Source organism: Leptopilina boulardi, unplaced genomic scaffold (genome assembly GCF_019393585.1).
Source record: "Leptopilina boulardi isolate dan_hultmark-lab unplaced genomic scaffold, ZJU_Lbou_2.1 LbouV2_193, whole genome shotgun sequence".
Lineage (NCBI taxonomy): Eukaryota > Metazoa > Arthropoda > Insecta > Hymenoptera > Figitidae > Leptopilina > Leptopilina boulardi.
The window spans coordinates 216,190-234,364 of record NW_026137744.1 but is presented as its reverse complement, the minus strand read 5'-3'; the positions used below and the strand labels follow the sequence as shown (position 1 = coordinate 234,364).

At 23.4% G+C, this 18,175-nt stretch overlaps 4 protein-coding genes across 12 annotated transcripts in view; 3 read left to right on the top strand and 1 right to left on the bottom strand.

Annotated features, from left to right (window-relative positions):
* Positions 1-4,027: 4,027 nt before the first annotated feature.
* On the top strand, positions 4,028-9,432 carry LOC127278018 (H2.0-like homeobox protein). The gene is made up of 4 exons (XM_051299513.1): positions 4,028-4,239; positions 4,504-4,725; positions 8,441-8,634; positions 8,878-9,432. Exons 1-4 carry the CDS (start codon positions 4,131-4,133, stop codon positions 9,076-9,078), a joined length of 726 nt encoding a protein of 241 aa, XP_051155470.1. The 5' UTR covers positions 4,028-4,130; the 3' UTR covers positions 9,079-9,432.
* A 713-nt stretch (positions 9,433-10,145) lies between these two features.
* On the top strand, positions 10,146-12,161 carry LOC127278021 (dual specificity protein phosphatase 3-like). Of its 3 annotated transcripts, none has more exons than XM_051299519.1 (5): positions 10,146-10,336; positions 10,414-10,457; positions 10,757-10,947; positions 11,040-11,266; positions 11,463-12,161. In XM_051299519.1, exons 2-5 carry the CDS (start codon positions 10,428-10,430, stop codon positions 11,657-11,659), a joined length of 645 nt encoding a protein of 214 aa, XP_051155476.1. In that variant the 5' UTR covers positions 10,146-10,336; positions 10,414-10,427; the 3' UTR covers positions 11,660-12,161. The 3 variants fall into 3 exon arrangements, with proteins under 3 accessions (XP_051155476.1, XP_051155475.1, XP_051155474.1); XM_051299518.1 differs by having other exon boundaries at positions 10,147-10,336; positions 10,420-10,457; XM_051299517.1 differs by having other exon boundaries at positions 10,147-10,457.
* Positions 12,162-12,312: 151 nt separating this feature from the next.
* LOC127278020 (60S ribosomal protein L13) lies at positions 12,313-14,031 on the bottom strand. 2 transcript variants are annotated; one of them, XM_051299515.1, is made up of 4 exons: positions 13,903-14,031; positions 13,291-13,440; positions 12,772-13,021; positions 12,313-12,636 (listed from the first exon to the last, which is right to left on the bottom strand). In XM_051299515.1, the coding sequence occupies exons 2-4, from the start codon at positions 13,431-13,433 to the stop codon at positions 12,367-12,369; spliced, it is 663 nt and encodes a 220-aa protein (XP_051155472.1). In that variant the 5' UTR covers positions 13,434-13,440; positions 13,903-14,031; the 3' UTR covers positions 12,313-12,366. The 2 variants fall into 2 exon arrangements, with proteins under 2 accessions (XP_051155472.1, XP_051155473.1); XM_051299516.1 differs by lacking the exon at positions 13,903-14,031 and adding an exon at positions 13,823-13,847.
* Positions 14,032-14,147: 116 nt separating this feature from the next.
* LOC127278008 (leucine--tRNA ligase, mitochondrial) overlaps positions 14,148-18,175 on the top strand; it is a 22,961-nt gene continuing 18,933 nt past the window's right edge. For all 6 annotated transcript variants that reach the window (XM_051299496.1, XM_051299495.1, XM_051299494.1 and 3 more), the window contains exons 1-4: positions 14,148-14,347; positions 15,049-15,256; positions 16,688-17,081; positions 17,227-18,113. In XM_051299496.1, the coding sequence (XP_051155453.1) occupies positions 14,243-14,347; positions 15,049-15,256; positions 16,688-17,081; positions 17,227-18,113 (1,594 nt within the window). In that variant the 5' untranslated portion in view covers positions 14,148-14,242. The remainder of the gene's footprint in view (positions 14,348-15,048; positions 15,257-16,687; positions 17,082-17,226; positions 18,114-18,175) is intronic.

Sequence of the window (18,175 nt, the reverse complement as noted above, 5' to 3'; positions counted from 1 at the left end):
ACTCAATTCCAATTTTCCAATTTCAAATTAGATTTAATAATAAATTAATCAATTAAAATTATCATACTATATACAATTACAATTTTTATACATTTATTTAATATATTATTTATTTTATCCTAAAATTTTAAATACATATAAAAATTATTTAAAAATTATATATAGGTATTAAATATGTAACTATTTATTTTTTAATTTTATTTATATTATTATATTCGTATTATTTTTTTAAACCAGTGAAATGTATGTACATTTTCTAAACTGATTTTATTGATTATTCAAGAAAATTTACTTCAAACTATAGTAAAATTTTCTTGGATCAAGAAAATATATATTGAATCAAATGTTTTATTTGACCCAAATATAATATATTTTAGTTAAATAAATGTATATATTTGTCTCATAGCCTAATTTGGCGTAAATAAAATTTTTTATTTAAATCAAATAAATATTTATTATAGGCTGTGAGACAAATATATCATTTCTCTGCGTGTGTTGATTAATATATAGATTTTGAAAGTACATTAAAAGAAGCGAGAGTATATGGTGAATTTTAATTTACAAATGCAGATATATACAGAAAATCCTAAAATCTAATAAAATCGAATAGAAGATTGAAAGTGTACATATTCAATAGATGATTCCTGCCGTGTGGGTAGTGGCGTGCTTTAAACATGGCTCTTCAAATAAACAACTAAAAAGTCACTGTATACATAAAAGTCTTGTATATAAAGTTAACCATATGGCTTTTACAAAATACAGTTGGAAATGCAATTTCCTTTTAACGTTCAAATTTCTATATCAATTTTTGTTCGTATAATTACAATGATGAATTAACTTTTAATAAAATTATCTTAATTTTTAAGATATATTTTATATTATTTATTCATTTAAAATGTATTATTGACATAATATTTACTTGCTATAAATAAATATATAGGTTAAAATTAAAAATCATATTCGACATAATACTCTTGATATAAGTTCCATTTGACATAAATTTCAATTGCCATCAATCTTTCTTGGCACAAAAGTAATTTTCCAGTCGAGAATTATGCCAAATATTAATTACGTTAAATACAACCCAATCAAAAATTTACTAATGGCGCAGTACTGGCATTCACACAGAAAATTAAAAGGCATTAAAATAAGCTGCAACGCTTATTATTTTAATCCAATTTTGCTTATTTTAATACCAAAATGGATTAAAATAAGCAAAATTGGATTAAAATAATAAACGTTGCAGCTTATTTTAATGCCTTTTAATTTTCTGTGCAGTATTGGCGCCAGAGTTGGCGAAACTTTGGGATGATAACATTTTACCAGTATTGGATGCTAGAGTTGGCACTAGTACTGCTAACCACTACTGGTTCAATATTTGCCGAGTACTGGCAGTTTTGTAATTTATTGTATACGAAAAAAAAAGCTTTAACTGTAACAGAGTTTCACTCCAGGTAATAATTTTTTGGTATACTTAGGAAAAAGTTTGTGATATTTTTTAGTAACCCAACACAAATTAAATATTAATTAAATTAGTCAACTAACTAATTAATATTTTATTAATATATAAAATCGAAAACACCAAGAGTTTTTATTTTTTATTAAGTATAAAATATATTGCAAATTATTATTTTAAGAAAATTAAAAAATAAATAAAAAAAATATATTTATTATAAAACCAAAGTTTTTATAATATATAAAAACAGTTCAGTAAAAATAAAAATGTTTATAAAATAATTATAATGTATATATAATTATGCAATTAACTATTTAATTATTTTATTATTCACTTTAAGGGGGTAGTCTGGTGTTTAGGCCTTTTTTTAGGAGCTTATTTCAGAATTTATTTTTATTATAAAATAAAATATAATCGCACACCAAATCTTTTTACATCGTTTTATTCTTCTTTCGAAGTGTTGAAAAAAATTATAATCGATTATTTTTTACTAGACATTGTTATTTATATTTAATATTAATGTTTATATAAAAAAAAATGCTGACGCAGGTGATTTACAAAAATCTGTTCGACCGATTGCTCCAAGTTTTTTTTTTTAGCTTATTTTACACAAGTATGGCTGTGGCCCGTACTAGAATAACGCAATTTTAATGATAACTTTTTTTTATTTTTAACTTTTTGTCAATAAAAAAGAGACAATTTTTGAATCTTTTTGCTTATATAGTCTGCTATTTTGTTATTTATTAACAAAAATGTTTTATTCTAGTACGGGCCAGTGCCATGCTTGTGTAGAATAAGCTGTAAAAAAATTGGAGCAATCGATCGGATAGATTTTTGTAAATCATCTGCGCCAGCATTTTTTTGTTATAAACATTAATATTAAATATAAATAACAAAATCTAGTAAAAAATAATCGATTATAATTTTTTTCAACACTTCGTGATTAGAATAAAACGAAGTAAAAAGATTTGGTGTGATTATATTTTATTTTATAATAAAAAAAAATCCTGAAATAAGCTCCCAAAATGGCATCGAAACACCAGACTACCCCCTTAATTTATTAATTATTATATCAAATATAAATAAATTAACATTGAATTCAATTCAATTTACATAAAACAAAATTAGTTTACAAATTAACTCATCACAAATATAATGATTTAATAAATAATGAATTCTAAATTCCTGAAATTAGGTAATTATTAAAAAAATTATCTAAATTATTTTTTAATTAACATTAAATTTTTGTTTATAATTCACTTTTGGAAAAAAACTGAAGAATAACATCCAGAAACAAATTACAATAATTTTATTGACCATTGAAATATATAAGTTTGTAGGTTTAACTATTTTTTATAATTTCTATTAAGAAAGGTTAATTATATATTTTATATTATTGATAATATAACATTTGTGCCATTTTTTTGCGATTGTATTTAATTTTTTTAATTAAATTTATATTATAAATTTTTTTTTTTTTTTAAATATTAATTTTTTATAAACAAATTTATTTCTTTTTAGTTTGAACGTTGAAACTTTTTTTTTTGGTTTATTGCATATCTGAAAACAAAAAGAAAATCTTGCAAAATGTTTTAGACTTGGTCTCAGGAAACTTTTTGTTTAAATAATTTTACCCACAGAAAAGCAAAATAAAGTACATTTTAATTTTGAAAAATAAAATCAAGTTGAAAAAATTTTTATGAACAAAATATTTAAACAAAAAGATTCATCGGGTTCACTCTAGAACTTTTATGCCGAATTTATGCCGATTTATTATGCCGAATTAGAATTATGACAAATGACATTTATACCAAATAAATTTTATATGTCAATTGAAAATTATTATGCCAAATAAAAATGATAAAAAAAAAACAAAAATTACCTCAAATTTATATGCAACATTTACAAAAAAAAAAAAAAAAAAAATGTGATAAATTTATCGATTAACCCAGAATGTTTGAGCAAATGTGTGTATTATAAAGAATGAATTTAGCGGTTTCCCCGAAACAATATGCAACCAAGTATTTATTTTCACAGCATCCAAAGAGAAGATCACCCCCGAGTACACTCGTGTTGTATTTTAAAGGAACGCCCACCTCGTTTTCAAAAGCCAATCATGTAGTTGAGATTGATGCAAGTTTAAAGATGATGTTTTTTTTCGGGCGGGAAATCTTCGAGATGTCTTGAAAACTCTAACCCCTTGGTTACGCTTATTTAGCTTCATTCTTGAGCACGTCAATTCCAAAATCGGTTTATATAATTGTCTCCTCAGTTTATTAATGTGAAAATTCAATAACTAATAATCTATATTAATAATTTAAATTCATTGTTCTTTTTTTTTTTTAATTTTACCTTTTTAATTGAAAAATGAAATTTAATTAAAATTATATTATTTTTTTTTAAATCAAATCTAGGATTTTTTCATTTGAATTACGATAATTTATAAAATTAATTAATTTCTTTATTTTTATGTGAAATATTATTCTTTTTTTTTTTTTTTTGAACAATTAGCAAATGATTTGGAATTGTATTTTTTTTTTTATTTTTATACTTTCTGAATAATTTTGAAAATTTTGAAATATTATTCAAGAGTCACAATGATAAATAATAATTATGAGACAGTATTCTTTTTTTAAAAATAAAAACAAAAGTGTTTGAAAAAGTGATAATAATTATGGATACGATTAATATTAAATCTAATTCTGAAAGTGGAAGTAGTTCAAAACATTTGACTTTTGGAGTTGATCGAATATTATCAAATGAAATCTTTTTAAAAAAATCAGGTACGTTTAAATTTGGTTTTCGAATTTTGTTTCGTCTTTAAATTCAATTAATCTTGATTAATTATTATAATTTACTATTATTATTATTATTATTATTGTTATTATTATTATTATTATTATTATTATTATTATCATCATTATTATAAATAATTTCATTATTTATTTCTTATAATTTTTGTTAGAATTTAAAAATATTTTCTAAAAATACCTAGTGTTTTTATTTAAAGAAATTTTTTTTTCTACCTATAATATCGATTGTTTTAGATTATCTGAGTCCGGTGACAGTTCATTTTTTTCCACCAGAATCAAAATCGTGTAACGGAAATTGTTTAAAGTGTGATGCCATTCGCGGCTGTATTCCATGTCCTTATTCGTCGAGTTTTATGCAAGGCTCAATTGCATTTACAAATTCCAATCATTTTCATAATTCACTCGAAAATTATGCTAGTATTTATAGACCATCCCCCGTACGACCAATACCAAGACGTAAGTAATAAATTTTGAATTTTGAATTTTATTTTTTAAGATCATTATGGAAAATTTTTTTTAAACGATATTACTATCAAATTTTTGAGTTTTAATGATAAAAAGTCATTTTTCTCATTTCACGTACTGATCGATTTTTTTTCCAAAAAAATTACTTCTTTTTACAAAACTTTTGAGCCTATAGCCCGATAATGGGCAAACAATTTTTACAATCGGAATTTTTCAAAAATTTTTGAATTTTGAATTTTTAAAAATTTTTTTGTTTTTTTTTATACTACGTACTTTTATGTATTTTGATGCGCTGATTACGAAAATCATAGTGACAATACCCAAAAATTTGATTTTTATGGTGAAAACCATAAAAAAGTCCCAAAATTTATATACATTTAAAAATTTAAAAATTTATTTGATTCAAATACCGGTGTATTTTCTTTTCAAAATTGCAAATTTCAAAAACTAACAAAATGGCGTCGGTTTTTCAAAAAATATAAGATCTCAATTTTCTCCAAAACATTTTTTATTTTGCTGAAAATTTTTTTGTGGTTTCTAGATAAAAAAAATAATTCTTTCAAAAAAGGTGAGTTTTTCTTAGTAAAGTTGAAAACTTTCAAAAATTAACTAAATGCCAGCCATTTTTAAAAATTGTTAAAAATAACTATATTTATTGTAATATTTATTAATAAATAAATAAGTAAGTTAATCTTTAATATTTTACTTATTAATAAATATTACAATAAATATAGTTATTTTTAACAATTTTTAAAAATGGCTGGCATTTAGTTAATTTTTGAAAGTTTTCAACTTTACTAAGAAAAACTCACCTTTTTTGAAAGAATTATTTTTTTTATCTAGAAACCACAAAAAAATTTTCAGCAAAATAAAAAATATTTTGGAGAAAATTGAGATCTTATATTTTTTGAAAAACCGACGCCATTTTGTTAGTTTTTGAAATTTGCAATTTTGAAAAGAAAAAGTGTCAAAAGCACTATTAAAAAAGATGAAGACCCTTGTATACATGAAAAATATATGTGTCGACACATTACTCAAAATACTGAGTTATTTATTTTCTGAAAAAAATTATAGCGACTTCCAGAAAGTTTTAGCGAACATGAGACCTTTTGGAAAAAGTTCCTTTTTTTATCTAGAAACCACAAAAAAATTTGCAGCAAATTAAAAAATGATGTTTTTGAGAAAATTGACTTTTTTGATTTTTTAAAAAATGTCCGCCATTTTGTTAATTTTCAAATTTTTTCAAATTTTCAAGTTTGTAAAGAAAGAGTATTGGCGATTCAAACAGCTACACTAGCGCCACAGTTGAACTAATTTAGGTGTGACTCGCTCTGTAGCACTCCATGTGTTTTAAATTATTTTTTTTTATTTAACGCTTAAAAATAATTTTACAAACGCAATAAAAATATCAGAATAATTAAATAATTTGAAATAAACTGTCAAAACAGAGACTGCTTTAGAGCGAGTCACGCCTAAATTAGTTCAACTGTGGCGCTAGTGTAGCTGTTTGAATCGCCAATCAAAAACACTACTAAAATCAAGAAACAGAATTGAAAAATATTAATTTTTGTAAAAACTAGAAAGGTTTAAAAATAATTTTTCAGCTGTTTAGCTTTAAAATCACTATGTGCCTTAAAATTTTCAAATACTCATAACTCTGCGAAAAAATTTTTTTTCGCCAAACCAAAAAATACGTATCTCTTTATTTGTCATAAAAAACAAGAAAAATCACATTAAACTTGATTTAGAATTTTCAACCTATTCGCCCTGCATGAATTGAAGTAGAAACAGCCTCAAATAAGAAATATTTGATTCAAGTAAATATATTTATTTGATAATAACCAAATACACCGGTATTTGAATCAAATAAATTTAAAAATTTTTAAATGTATATAAATTTTGGGACTTTTTTATGGTTTTCACCATAAAAATCAAATTTTTGGGTATTGTCACTATTATTTTCGTAATCAGCGCATCAAAATACATAAAAGTACGTAGTATAAAAAAAAAAACAAAAAAAATTTTTAAAAATTCAAAATTCAAAAATTTTTGAAAAATTCCGATTGTAAAAATCGTTTGTCCATTATCGGGCTAGGCTTGAAAGTTTTGTAAAAGAAGTAGTTTTTTTGAAAAAATTTTCAAAAAAATCGATCAGTACGTCAAATGAGAAAAATGACTTTTTATCATTAAAACTCAAAAATTTGATAATAATATCGTTTAAAAAAAATTTCATTTTTTTTTTTTTTTTTTGAAAAGTACGTTTAAAAACACACATTTTGAAAAAAAAAGACTTTTAAAATTGATGCATTTTTAAGGAAGTTATGAGCATTCAAAAATTAAAAAAACATGAAAATTGTCCAATTTTCAAAATTTCATAACGCTTGCCTAAAAAAATTTTTAAAAAATTCATGGAAGCTAGTCTCAATTAGTACTAAAAAGAAAAAAAAATCGTAGATGCAACTGCAGATGGACTTACACTTTGGCGTGGAATAAATCATATATATATATATATTAAAAGAAACTATTAATTATATGCGAAAAATAATAAAATTAAATTTAAATAATTTTTACTAATAATTAAATAATTAAATTTGTTAAATGAAATAAATTATTATTAATAAAATTTGTTTTATTTTATAAATTTATTTTCATTTACTCTATATTTTTTTGATCAATACTATATAAATTATTGATTAGTTAATTTTTTTTAATTATTATGAAAATTAATATTTCAATCAATAAAGTTTTATATAAATAAACTTTTCTCTGCGTGACATTTTAATAATAATTTTAATAATTAATTTTTAATTAATTAAAAATGAATAATATTATATTTGTAATAGATATTATATATATATATACATTGTTTATAGAAATAATTAAAAAAAAAATAAAATAAAAAAATGTTTGTACATGTTCTGTGACTTTTAATGATTTGTATCATTAACAAATGCTACCATATGTGTTTTTTGTCTTTTTCTACATATACGAGGGCAAGTATAGGATAAATTATTTACTTGACAGTGTATTCCCAAATTTCCTGTCTGTGTTTAAACGACATCTTAAGTGCCACTGTGCGTTTATATCTGTTATAAACAGTGGTTTGCTTTGGGTGATTTAATGGTTAGTTATATAATCTTACTGTGCTTCTTAAGATTGATTCCAAAAATCTCTAAAGATCTCTTTTCTCTTAGAAAAATAAACTCACGTGTTGATACTTTATACAGAACGCATATCAATTTCATTCAATTTTTTTTTCTATTTTTTTTTTTTTCATGGAAATTCACATCTATTAATTTAATTCTTGCATTTTATTACTTTTTCTTTCAAAAAATCAATGAGTACTTTTTTTGGGTGGGGATTATAAAAAAAAATTCTTCATAATTATCGTTTTTTTAATGAAATATATATTTTTTTGTTTACAATAATAAAGTCATTAATATTATTAAATAAATAATAATTATTATTATTTTTATAATAAATAGTTTATTTTTTAATTCTTTATTAGTTTTAATTTAAAAAAAAAATAAAATAAAAAGCAAAAAAAAAAAAACTTCTAACTTTATTTTTTTCAATTTTTGAATTTTCAATGTTAAATAATAAAATTGTTTTTAATATTTTTGGTTGTTAAATTAATTAAATAACGTTAAATAATACTTGGTTTTTAAAATAAATTGAATATTTTTTTATTTTCATTTTACAACAGTTCCAATAGTTTCCAATAGTACAAATATTTCCAATGTAAAGGATGTTGGCAGTAGAAGGAAACGATCCTGGTCCAGAGCAGTATTTAGTTCATTGCAAAGAAAAGGATTAGAAAGAAGATTTTCTCTTCAAAAATATATAACAAAACCCGATCGACGACAATTAGCAGCAACTTTAGGCCTCACGGATGCACAAGTAAATATAATAATATAATGTTTTTTTTTTTATTGTTTGTCTAATTTATTTAATTAAATTAATTTTAATCATTATTTATAATTATTATATTTTATTAATAATTTTAATAAACAGTAATAATGATAATAATAATACTAACTAATATTAATATTAATAATAATAACAATAATAATTCCTTTGACCCTGAGTAATAAATATAATAATAATTTTTATATATAATAAATTTTTTTCTGCTTTCAAAAGGTGAAAGTTTGGTTTCAAAATCGAAGAATGAAATGGCGCCATACAAAAGAAGAAACGCCAACAATAACAAAACCATCAGAATCAGTGGAAAATAAAAATTCTTCAAAAAAATCACCTAAAAATGATATGAAAGAAAAAAATTTTATAAGACATGATGAAGAACATGAAAAATCGACATTTGACACGTACTCGAAAGTGTGAAAAAGAAAATATATTGTAAAATTATAGTCCTATAATGATAAATTTTATAATAATTATTATATTTATATTATTGTCATATATTTTTATTGTTTATTTATACAGTATATTTCTTCCGGTATATGCGACGGAAAAATATTATAATTCTATAGATACACAACACACGTAGTTTACCTTGAGACTTAGCCTTTTATAAACTATAATATGCAAATTTTGATTAGGACTAATATGGAAATCTGAAAAAAAAATATGACGTTTTGATATACGGTTTAATTATTTTTTTTTTTTTTTTACATTTATTTCGATACTCAGAATTATTGTTCCATTTTTATATTTATATATTAAAAAAAAAGAAAATAAATGAATTTTTTTTTAAATGAGAGGAAAAATATTTTTTCTTTTTTTTTAATTTAATTTTATTTTGTGAACTATAATATTGTACTTCCTAATTGTAATTAGATTTTGTGGAGGGGGGAAATAATTATCAAGGTCGTTATAAGGCATAATGATTAAAATTGAAGAATAAATTTTTATATTCATTGAAGCAGTTTAATAGGGAGATCGATCAAAGCAACAGGACTTTTACGAGAAAAATAATTTTTTAACTGTAAATAAATTTTTTTCTTTAATCCTTTATATAAAGGATTTACTTTTATACTTTTATAAATAAATAAAAAAAATAATTATACAGTATCAAAAAGAATAATATTTAAACAACATTTTTGAAAACAAAATATTTCAAGAATCTATTTTGGTAAGTATCTTAAATTCAAAATAAAATATAATAGGTATATTTTTTTTAATATTTATTTTAAAATATTTTTAATTGAACATTAATTAATTTTACAATTATTATAATTATCTACTTCTATTCGGTTTAATGTCTTTATTAAATATATTCATATATTTAATTAAATATTATTGAATAATAAAAAAAAAAATTAATCGTTCTGTCGAAATCGATTTAAAAAGTTACCGCGCAATTCAAAATATTATATGAGTCATCATTGGTCGGCTAGTTTAACAACGTGAGTCATATTTATTGTTTTTGTATTTATTTGATGTCATATATATTTGTTATTGAATTTAATAATAGTGATATATAAAGTGAAGCGTAATTTATCTATGTGAAATTCTCTAGAATTTTTTTTTGATAGTCATTTTATCTGTTAAATTAATTGTGTTCTTATCTTTTCTGAAAATCTCTGATCGCAATATTCTGACACTTTGTAAACTGTCGCGAATTCCTCAACAAAGTTTCGTAAGTATATTTAAAAATAAACGTTTATTATTGTATTCGAAGGTTTCGTGAAATCCTACTTTTATCACAAAAAAAAGTTTTAGAATACAAAATGCAGAGCACATGGAGAGATCGGGACAGGGTAAGTTTGTAATAACTTAAATAATATTTGCGGGAAAAAATTATAACCTAAAAATTTCATCATTTTGTGTAATTATATTTTTTTATCATTCATTTTCTTTTTCAGTTTAAATTTAAAGTTAAACTTAAATATTTAATGTATGATTATCACAGAAATGAAAATTTTTACAAACTATTATTTTTAATTCTAATTATACAGGTTTTTGTTTTATATATATAAAATTGAATTTGAATTGAATTTAAATTGAATTTGCATTGTTTATGAGTAAAAAAAAATAATATTTAAGAACTTTTTCTCAGGACTTTCAAAAGTTCTTAGTCGGTGGAGAAACAACGCGACGTCATTTGACGGAAGCTCTTTTTACAACAAAAAGAAGACAATATACACCATTGCCAGGATTTGATCCCAATATTGATGAAAAAGAATATTATCGTCTACAACAAAATATCGATTGCGACGAAGTTTATCCAAATATTTTTCTTGGAGACTTGTTAGTTTCTGTTTTACTCAAATTTACAATTTATGTAAAAAACAAAAAAAAAAGGATTATTATTTGTTATTGTAAATAATTATTATTTTCAGTGAAACTGCAAAAAATAAACCATATTTACTGGATAAATTGAAAATTACGCATTTATTGAATTGTGCTGAAGGACAGAAATTTGGATTTTGTCGAACTGATAAATATTATTATATAGACACTCCGATAAAATATTTGGGCTTGCCTATTTTAGATGTACCGTCCCAAGATATTAGTCAGTATTTTCAAACTGCTGCTGATTTTATCGAAGATGCTTTAAAATCAGGAGGTATGCATTTTCCAAGATTTTTATAAAAAAAAAAAGTTATTTATCATTGATATTTAAAATTTCCAAATCGTTAAATAATTATATAATGTGATAATACTGTTTAAAACATCATTTTTCAAATTTACTTTAGAAAATTAAATTTTTTTTTCCAATGAAATAAATTTTTTTCTTACTAATGATTAGATATGCATTTTAGGAAAAATATATGTCCATTGCCTCGTGGGAGTTTCACGAAGTGCAACATGTGTCTTAGCATTTCTTATGATAAAAAGAAACATGTTGGCTGCTGATGCAATAAAAATTGTTCGTCAAGGCAGAGATATTCATCCAAATGAAGGATTTCTTCAACAATTGGCACAATTGGACAATTATTTGCGTCGATCAAGACTTTAATTTGTTCCGATTATAGATAATCACTATTAATTTCCGTCGATACAGAAAACAAATCCTAAAAAAAAAGGAACATAATATTCTAACGTACAAAGGCTGATAGTATGCACCACTTGTAGTGTTAAAGATTTTGATAACTTTTTTTTTCGAAAGAACTCGCTAATCTAGTGATTAAAATTTAAAATCAATTTATTGAATATTGAATATAGTCTTCAATATTCTCTGGAATAATAATTAATTGTTTATACATTTAAAATGACATGAAAAACATTTGTAAAATTAAATTCTATTTTTTTAGACTGCTGGCAGTCATTTTTTTTTTAAAAAAAAAAGATTAGACAATTTTTTTTTTAGAAATTATGTTAAAAATTATTTATTTTTATAAACTAAGACTAATTGAGATTTCTTATTTTTTAAAAACACACGCAACAATAATTACGGGTAATGTAAATGTATATTTTGAAATTGTCTATATTTATTTCGTACAATAAAAAATTTGTTTTAATTATTTCGTCATTTTTTAAAGATTTTTTTTTTTTGTCCTTTTTTTAATTCCCCTTTTAATTGTATTTTTAAAAAATTTTATTTAAAATTTTTTGTTTTTAATTTGTTAAACCATATATGTAAAATATTTAGGAAAGCAAAAAAATCAAGTATTTGTTGGAATTTCCAGTTTATTATATAATAATAGATGACAAAGTTAAAGATGTTTACTTTTTAGCTTTCTTCTCTTTGGATGCAACTTTTGTCACATCGTCTGGATTTTCTGAAGCATCTTTCGCGCGTTTCGCTCTAATTCCAACTAAACGTGCGTCTGCTCTGGCTTTGCGAAGCGTAACATAAGCTGAGAATTTCTTATCCTCATCTGTTAATACACTGGCTTTAGCCTTCGCTGGGGCTTGATGTTTGAACGGCATAATTTGTCCCTTAAATTGAACAGCTACCTTTTGTTCTTCCTCAGTTGCTTCTCCCTTCTTGGGCTAAAAAAAAGAAAGAAGACATTTTTAAATAAATAACAGTTAATTTTCACTATATTTGATGCAAAAAAATAGAGTGAATTTTATTTTCAATTTAAAAAAATTAAATATCATTTTTTTTTCTTTTTGGAAATTTACCTTCTTCTCATTCATTGGGAACAGAATTAATTTGGCTCTGTATTCTTTAAGTCTCTGAGCATTCTTTTGCAGAGATTCGACGGATTTATTTCTTCGTCGTGGATCAACTGCAATGCCAATAGTTCTTGCGAAATGTTTATTCAAACCACTTGCTTTTAATTCAGCAAGAGTGAAACCCTTTCCAGCTCGAATTTTCGAGTGATATCTGACAGTTGGACAGTGAACCACTGGTCTCAAAAGTTCTGTTGGCCTTTAAAAATATTTTCATATAAATTAACTAATTATAAAATAGACTAACAAGCAATTATAATTATAAAATAGAAAACATTCGAGAAAAATTACACTATTTTAAAAATAATCAAAATTATATTGAAATGATTTACACTAAATGATAAATTATACGGTTTATTAAAGTATATACAGAAAACTGACATTCACAAAGTAAAAATTAGTTTAGTGAAAAGAGTAAGACATTTTTATTATTAATTTTTTTGATATTAAAATGCAACAATTACATACCTGGGAGCAAGAGTACGTGCTTTTTTAACTCTATTTTGCTTTCTACGGAATTTTCTTGCTGGTTGGTTAAACCAGGTCTTTACGAAACGTTGCCAATCCTTGTGGAAATGGCCATTCGGGATCATATTATTTCGCTTCCCCATTTTTGCACTGTAGAAAATAAAAATCAGTTTTATTAACAAAAAAAAAAAAGGGTTGAATTATTTTACAACTAATCTTATAAATATAAATTATAAGAGATATATAGGTATATAAATTATCGACATGAAAGTGTAATATAGGTTATGTTCAACCTGTCATAATTAGTAAACAATACAAGTAATGTTTTATTCTCATGTTAATATAATAATCTCAAGAAAGCATTTTTAAAACAAAAATATAAAATAAAAGCTAATAAAAGTTATTTTAAAAGAATAAATGACAATTGTTCATCATAACCTCTTTCACATGCTAGAAACAAGTTTTATTCAAATAGTTTTACAACATAAATGTAAACTATTGTTGTAAAAATGAATAAAATAATTAACAATACCTTTAAATAATAGTTTTAATCTTTTATAACATAAGATTATTTCGATATTTTTTGATTAAAATAGAGAAATATGTACTCACCAAGTTGTTTATAATACGCTGACCAGCGAAAAAAGAGAGGTTAGGTACAAAGTACTACGTAAGTTTTACCACACAATTTCCGATTTTTAAAATTTTTAATTTATTTTCTTAATAATTTATACATTATATATATTATTTTTCAATAAATATTTTTGAAGAAGATTTAATAATTTTAATTTTATGGAGAATCAATTATATTTATAGAAATATTATATATTGACGAGTTTTTCATTTGACTAGCATTGTAATATGTACCTGTCAGGAAAACATCGTCTGCTACACGCGCTAAACGTAAATAAACTATTATTTTCAATTGTCAATAAAGAAATCTATTGACAATATGAAATACAACGTAATTATAAGAACTCGGTCTGCAAATCTAATTAATAATGTTATTTTTAAACAAATTCCTCGAACATATGCATCAGCTGGTTTGGGTTTGTGGGTAAGTTAACATTTGAGGTTATGTTAATTTAACATTTTTGTTATTATGAACAATAGATATTTTTTTAAATGTTATAAATTAATATTGTATTTGTTTAGTATAGTATTTGTGTACGTTTTTTAAATTTACTAATTTTATAGGTGAAAAATACATTTTATTTAAATTTGTTTCTATAATTATTTTAGAAAATTAGTTTTGTTTTTAAGAAATTGTTAAAAAAAATGTGTCATAATTAGTGATGACAATCAATGATTTATTATTAATAAATTAATTTGTATTGCTTCCTCATAGAGAAAATACCAAAAATTACCGAAACTTAAAAAATTTATTGACACCTTTAAATATTTTTCTTTAATTTTACAGAGTTTTTTAAGACAAATTCTAATGTTATTTTATGCAAAGCTATTAAAATTAAAAAATTTTGAAAAACCTGATTTTTGCATTATTTGTTTAAAAATCTTTATGTAACTTTAAAATTATCATAACCAACTTAGAGAATATTTAAAAACAAATTAATTGACCTATTAATGAATCTCTTATTATAAAATATTACGAAGTTATTAATGTTAAAAATCTATCTTTGCAAACGTCAAGAAACTACAACTTAACAACTTTTTTTAAAATTATTTTAATAATAAATAAGTTACCATAATTTGATCACAAAAAAATCTCACTGAGAAAGCGATTTTCTTAATTTTTAGGATAAGATAATCGATACGGACATAAAACATAAAATTGAAGAATATTGGAAGGAAAAAGTGAATTTAGTTAATCAAAATCAGGATGGAAAAGAAAAAGATAAATTTTACGTACTTTCAATGTTTCCATATCCATCTGGTTCACTTCACATGGGTCACGTTCGTGTGTACGCAATCAGTGATTCCGTTGCTCGTTTTCACAGATTGAATGGTGAAGTTTTTTTTTCAATAACATGTAAAAATGATATTTTCTAAAAGTATTTAATAAAAAATTTTTTTTTTTCTTATTGGGTAAGTCCACGTCCGAAATATCAGAATCTGCAAGGGGTTCTTCGATTTTAATGATACTTGGTAAAATTATAGCTTTATTTAAGAGCAATGTGTAAGTAAAAGGAATTTTTAAAATATCTAAAATTGTAGGAGTTATATCACTTTTAATTTTGATACTGCATTTTTTTCTTTCCTTTATATCTTGGTCAATTTTCAACCGATTTTGATGAATCAAAAACGATTTTTTCAGAAAATTACGTATTTTCAGAAAATTTTAAAATAAAAATAAAATTTTCTTATTTAAATAGAAAAAAGTAAGAAACAAAATTTCTTTTAGATTTTTTTCAATTTCGACCTCTTTTTTTTAATTTTTAATTTTTTAATAATATTCCTTTTTATTTTATTTTTAATTTAAAAAAAAATTCATCCTGGAGACTTTTTTAGATCTCGTGATATCGTTCTTTAAATATCCACATCTCAAGAAAACTAGGATCCAGATTTGTGTTTCTACTTTCATTTGTTTTATAATATTATTGTTACAAACTAGAAACTTTCGCGTAATAATGTTTTTATTTTTAAATTACTTGACTAAAACAAGTGAAAATTCAAGCAAATCAATATTTTATTAATAGATTTGAAGCAAAGTTTTTATTTTTTGTAATATTTATAATTTAAAATAAATTGTAATGAAACCTTAACAATGCAACCTGAAATTGTAGCTGAAGTTTTTAGCGCTTTCTTTTAGAGGATTCTAAAACAAATAGTTATTCATAACCATAAAAAATTTCAACAAACAAATGAAAGTAATGATAGAAGCAAGTCCTGCGATTTTCAAATTGAGAAGACTTATAATACTTAAAGGACGATATCACGAGATCTAAAAAAGTCTCCAGGATGAATTTTTTTTTAAATTAAAGATAAAATAAAAAGGAATATTATTAAAAAATTAAAAATTAAAAAAAAGAGGTCGAAATTGAAAAAAAAATCTAAAAGAAATTTTGTTTTTTACTTTTTTCTATTTAAATAAGAAAATTTTATTTTTATTTTAAAATTTTCTGAAAATACGTAATTTTCTGAAAAAAATCGTTTTTGATTCATCAAAATCGGTTGAAAATTGACTGAGATATAAAGGAAAGAAAAAAATGCAGTATCAAAATTAAAAGTGATATAACTCCTACAATTTTAGATATTTTAAAAATTCCTTTTACTTACACATTGCTCTTAAATAAAGCTATAATTTTACCAAGTATCATTAAAATCGAAGAACCCCTTGCAGATTCTGATATTTCTGACGTGGACTTACCCTATTACATTTTTTTGTAACAATTTTATTATATTGAGAAATTTCGCTTTATCTGTATATTTTTTAAAGGTAAACGTGTCATACATCCAATGGGATGGGACGCTTTTGGTTTGCCTGCCGAAAATGCAGCTATAGAAAGACAAATTGATCCTGCAGAATGGACAAATCAAAATATTAAAGTGATGCGAGAGCAATTAAAAAAATTAGGCTGTCTATTTGATTGGGATAGAGAATTTGCCACTTGTGATCCAGATTATTATAAATGGACACAGGAACTATTCATAAAACTATTCGAAAGAGAACTTGTTTATCAAAATGAATCGTATGTGAATTGGGATCCTGTTGATCAAACCGTTTTAGCCGATGAACAAGTCGATGAAAATAATCGTTCCTGGCGATCAGGCGCCAAAGTTGAGAAAAAACTTCTTAGGCAATGGTTTATTAAAACAACTGCTTTTTCCAAGTTAGTATTAGTGTCATAATTTTTTATTTTATTAAACAAAAAAAGAAAAAAAATTCGAAAATTTTGATACCTAGGTATCTTTTATTTTATTTGTAAATTAAATTTTGTTTAATTTTAAGAAAACTGTTCTTCTTTTTTATTGTAGGCAATTATTAGACGGTTTGAATGATCCTATTTTAAAGGAATGGAGAGACGTTATAAAAATTCAACAAAATTGGATTGGCAAATGTAATGGTACAAATATTAAATTTGAATTAATTTCCGAAATTAAAGGATATCCAAAAAGTCTCACACTCTGGACAGATAAACCCGAATATATAAAAGATGCAAAATTTTTAGCAATTTCAAATAGTAATTTACTATGTAAACAAGAAGGAATTGAGGCTATTGATGATTATCAAATTTTAAATGCTAAAATTATAAATCCTTTTACAAATGAAGAATTACCGATATATGTTACAAATCTTATTCAATTTCCATCATTAAATAGAGATGATCATTTAGGAATTCCTGTAGCATCGGAAGAAGATGCGGAATTTTGTAAAATTGTTGGAATACAATATGAATCTGATATTAATCAACTTAACAATGAAGAGAGAGAATTGAGACGTGAACAAATATTGAATGAGGCGAAAAAATTAAAAATTGGAGGATACCCTGTGAGTCAACATATTAAAGACTGGTTAATTTCTAGACAACGATATTGGGGAACTCCTATTCCAATTATTCATTGTGATTCATGTGGTCCACGTCCAGTTCATCGTAATGAACTGCCTGTTATTTTGCCGAAATTAAATCGTTCTTTAAAAAATAAAAAAGCATCTTTATTTGAAGCTACCGATTGGCTAAAAACGTCATGTCCAAATTGTGGTAAAGATGCAGTGAGAGAAGCCGATACAATGGATACATTTGTTGATAGTTCCTGGTATTTTATGAGATTTATCGATTCAAAAAATCAAAAAGAAATGTTTTCACAGGAAAAAGCTAGAGAAAATTTGCCCGTCGATCTCTATATTGGTGGAAAGGAACACGGTAATTGAATTTAAATGATAATATTAAATTATTTTCATTTATGAAACTTTTTTATCAATTTT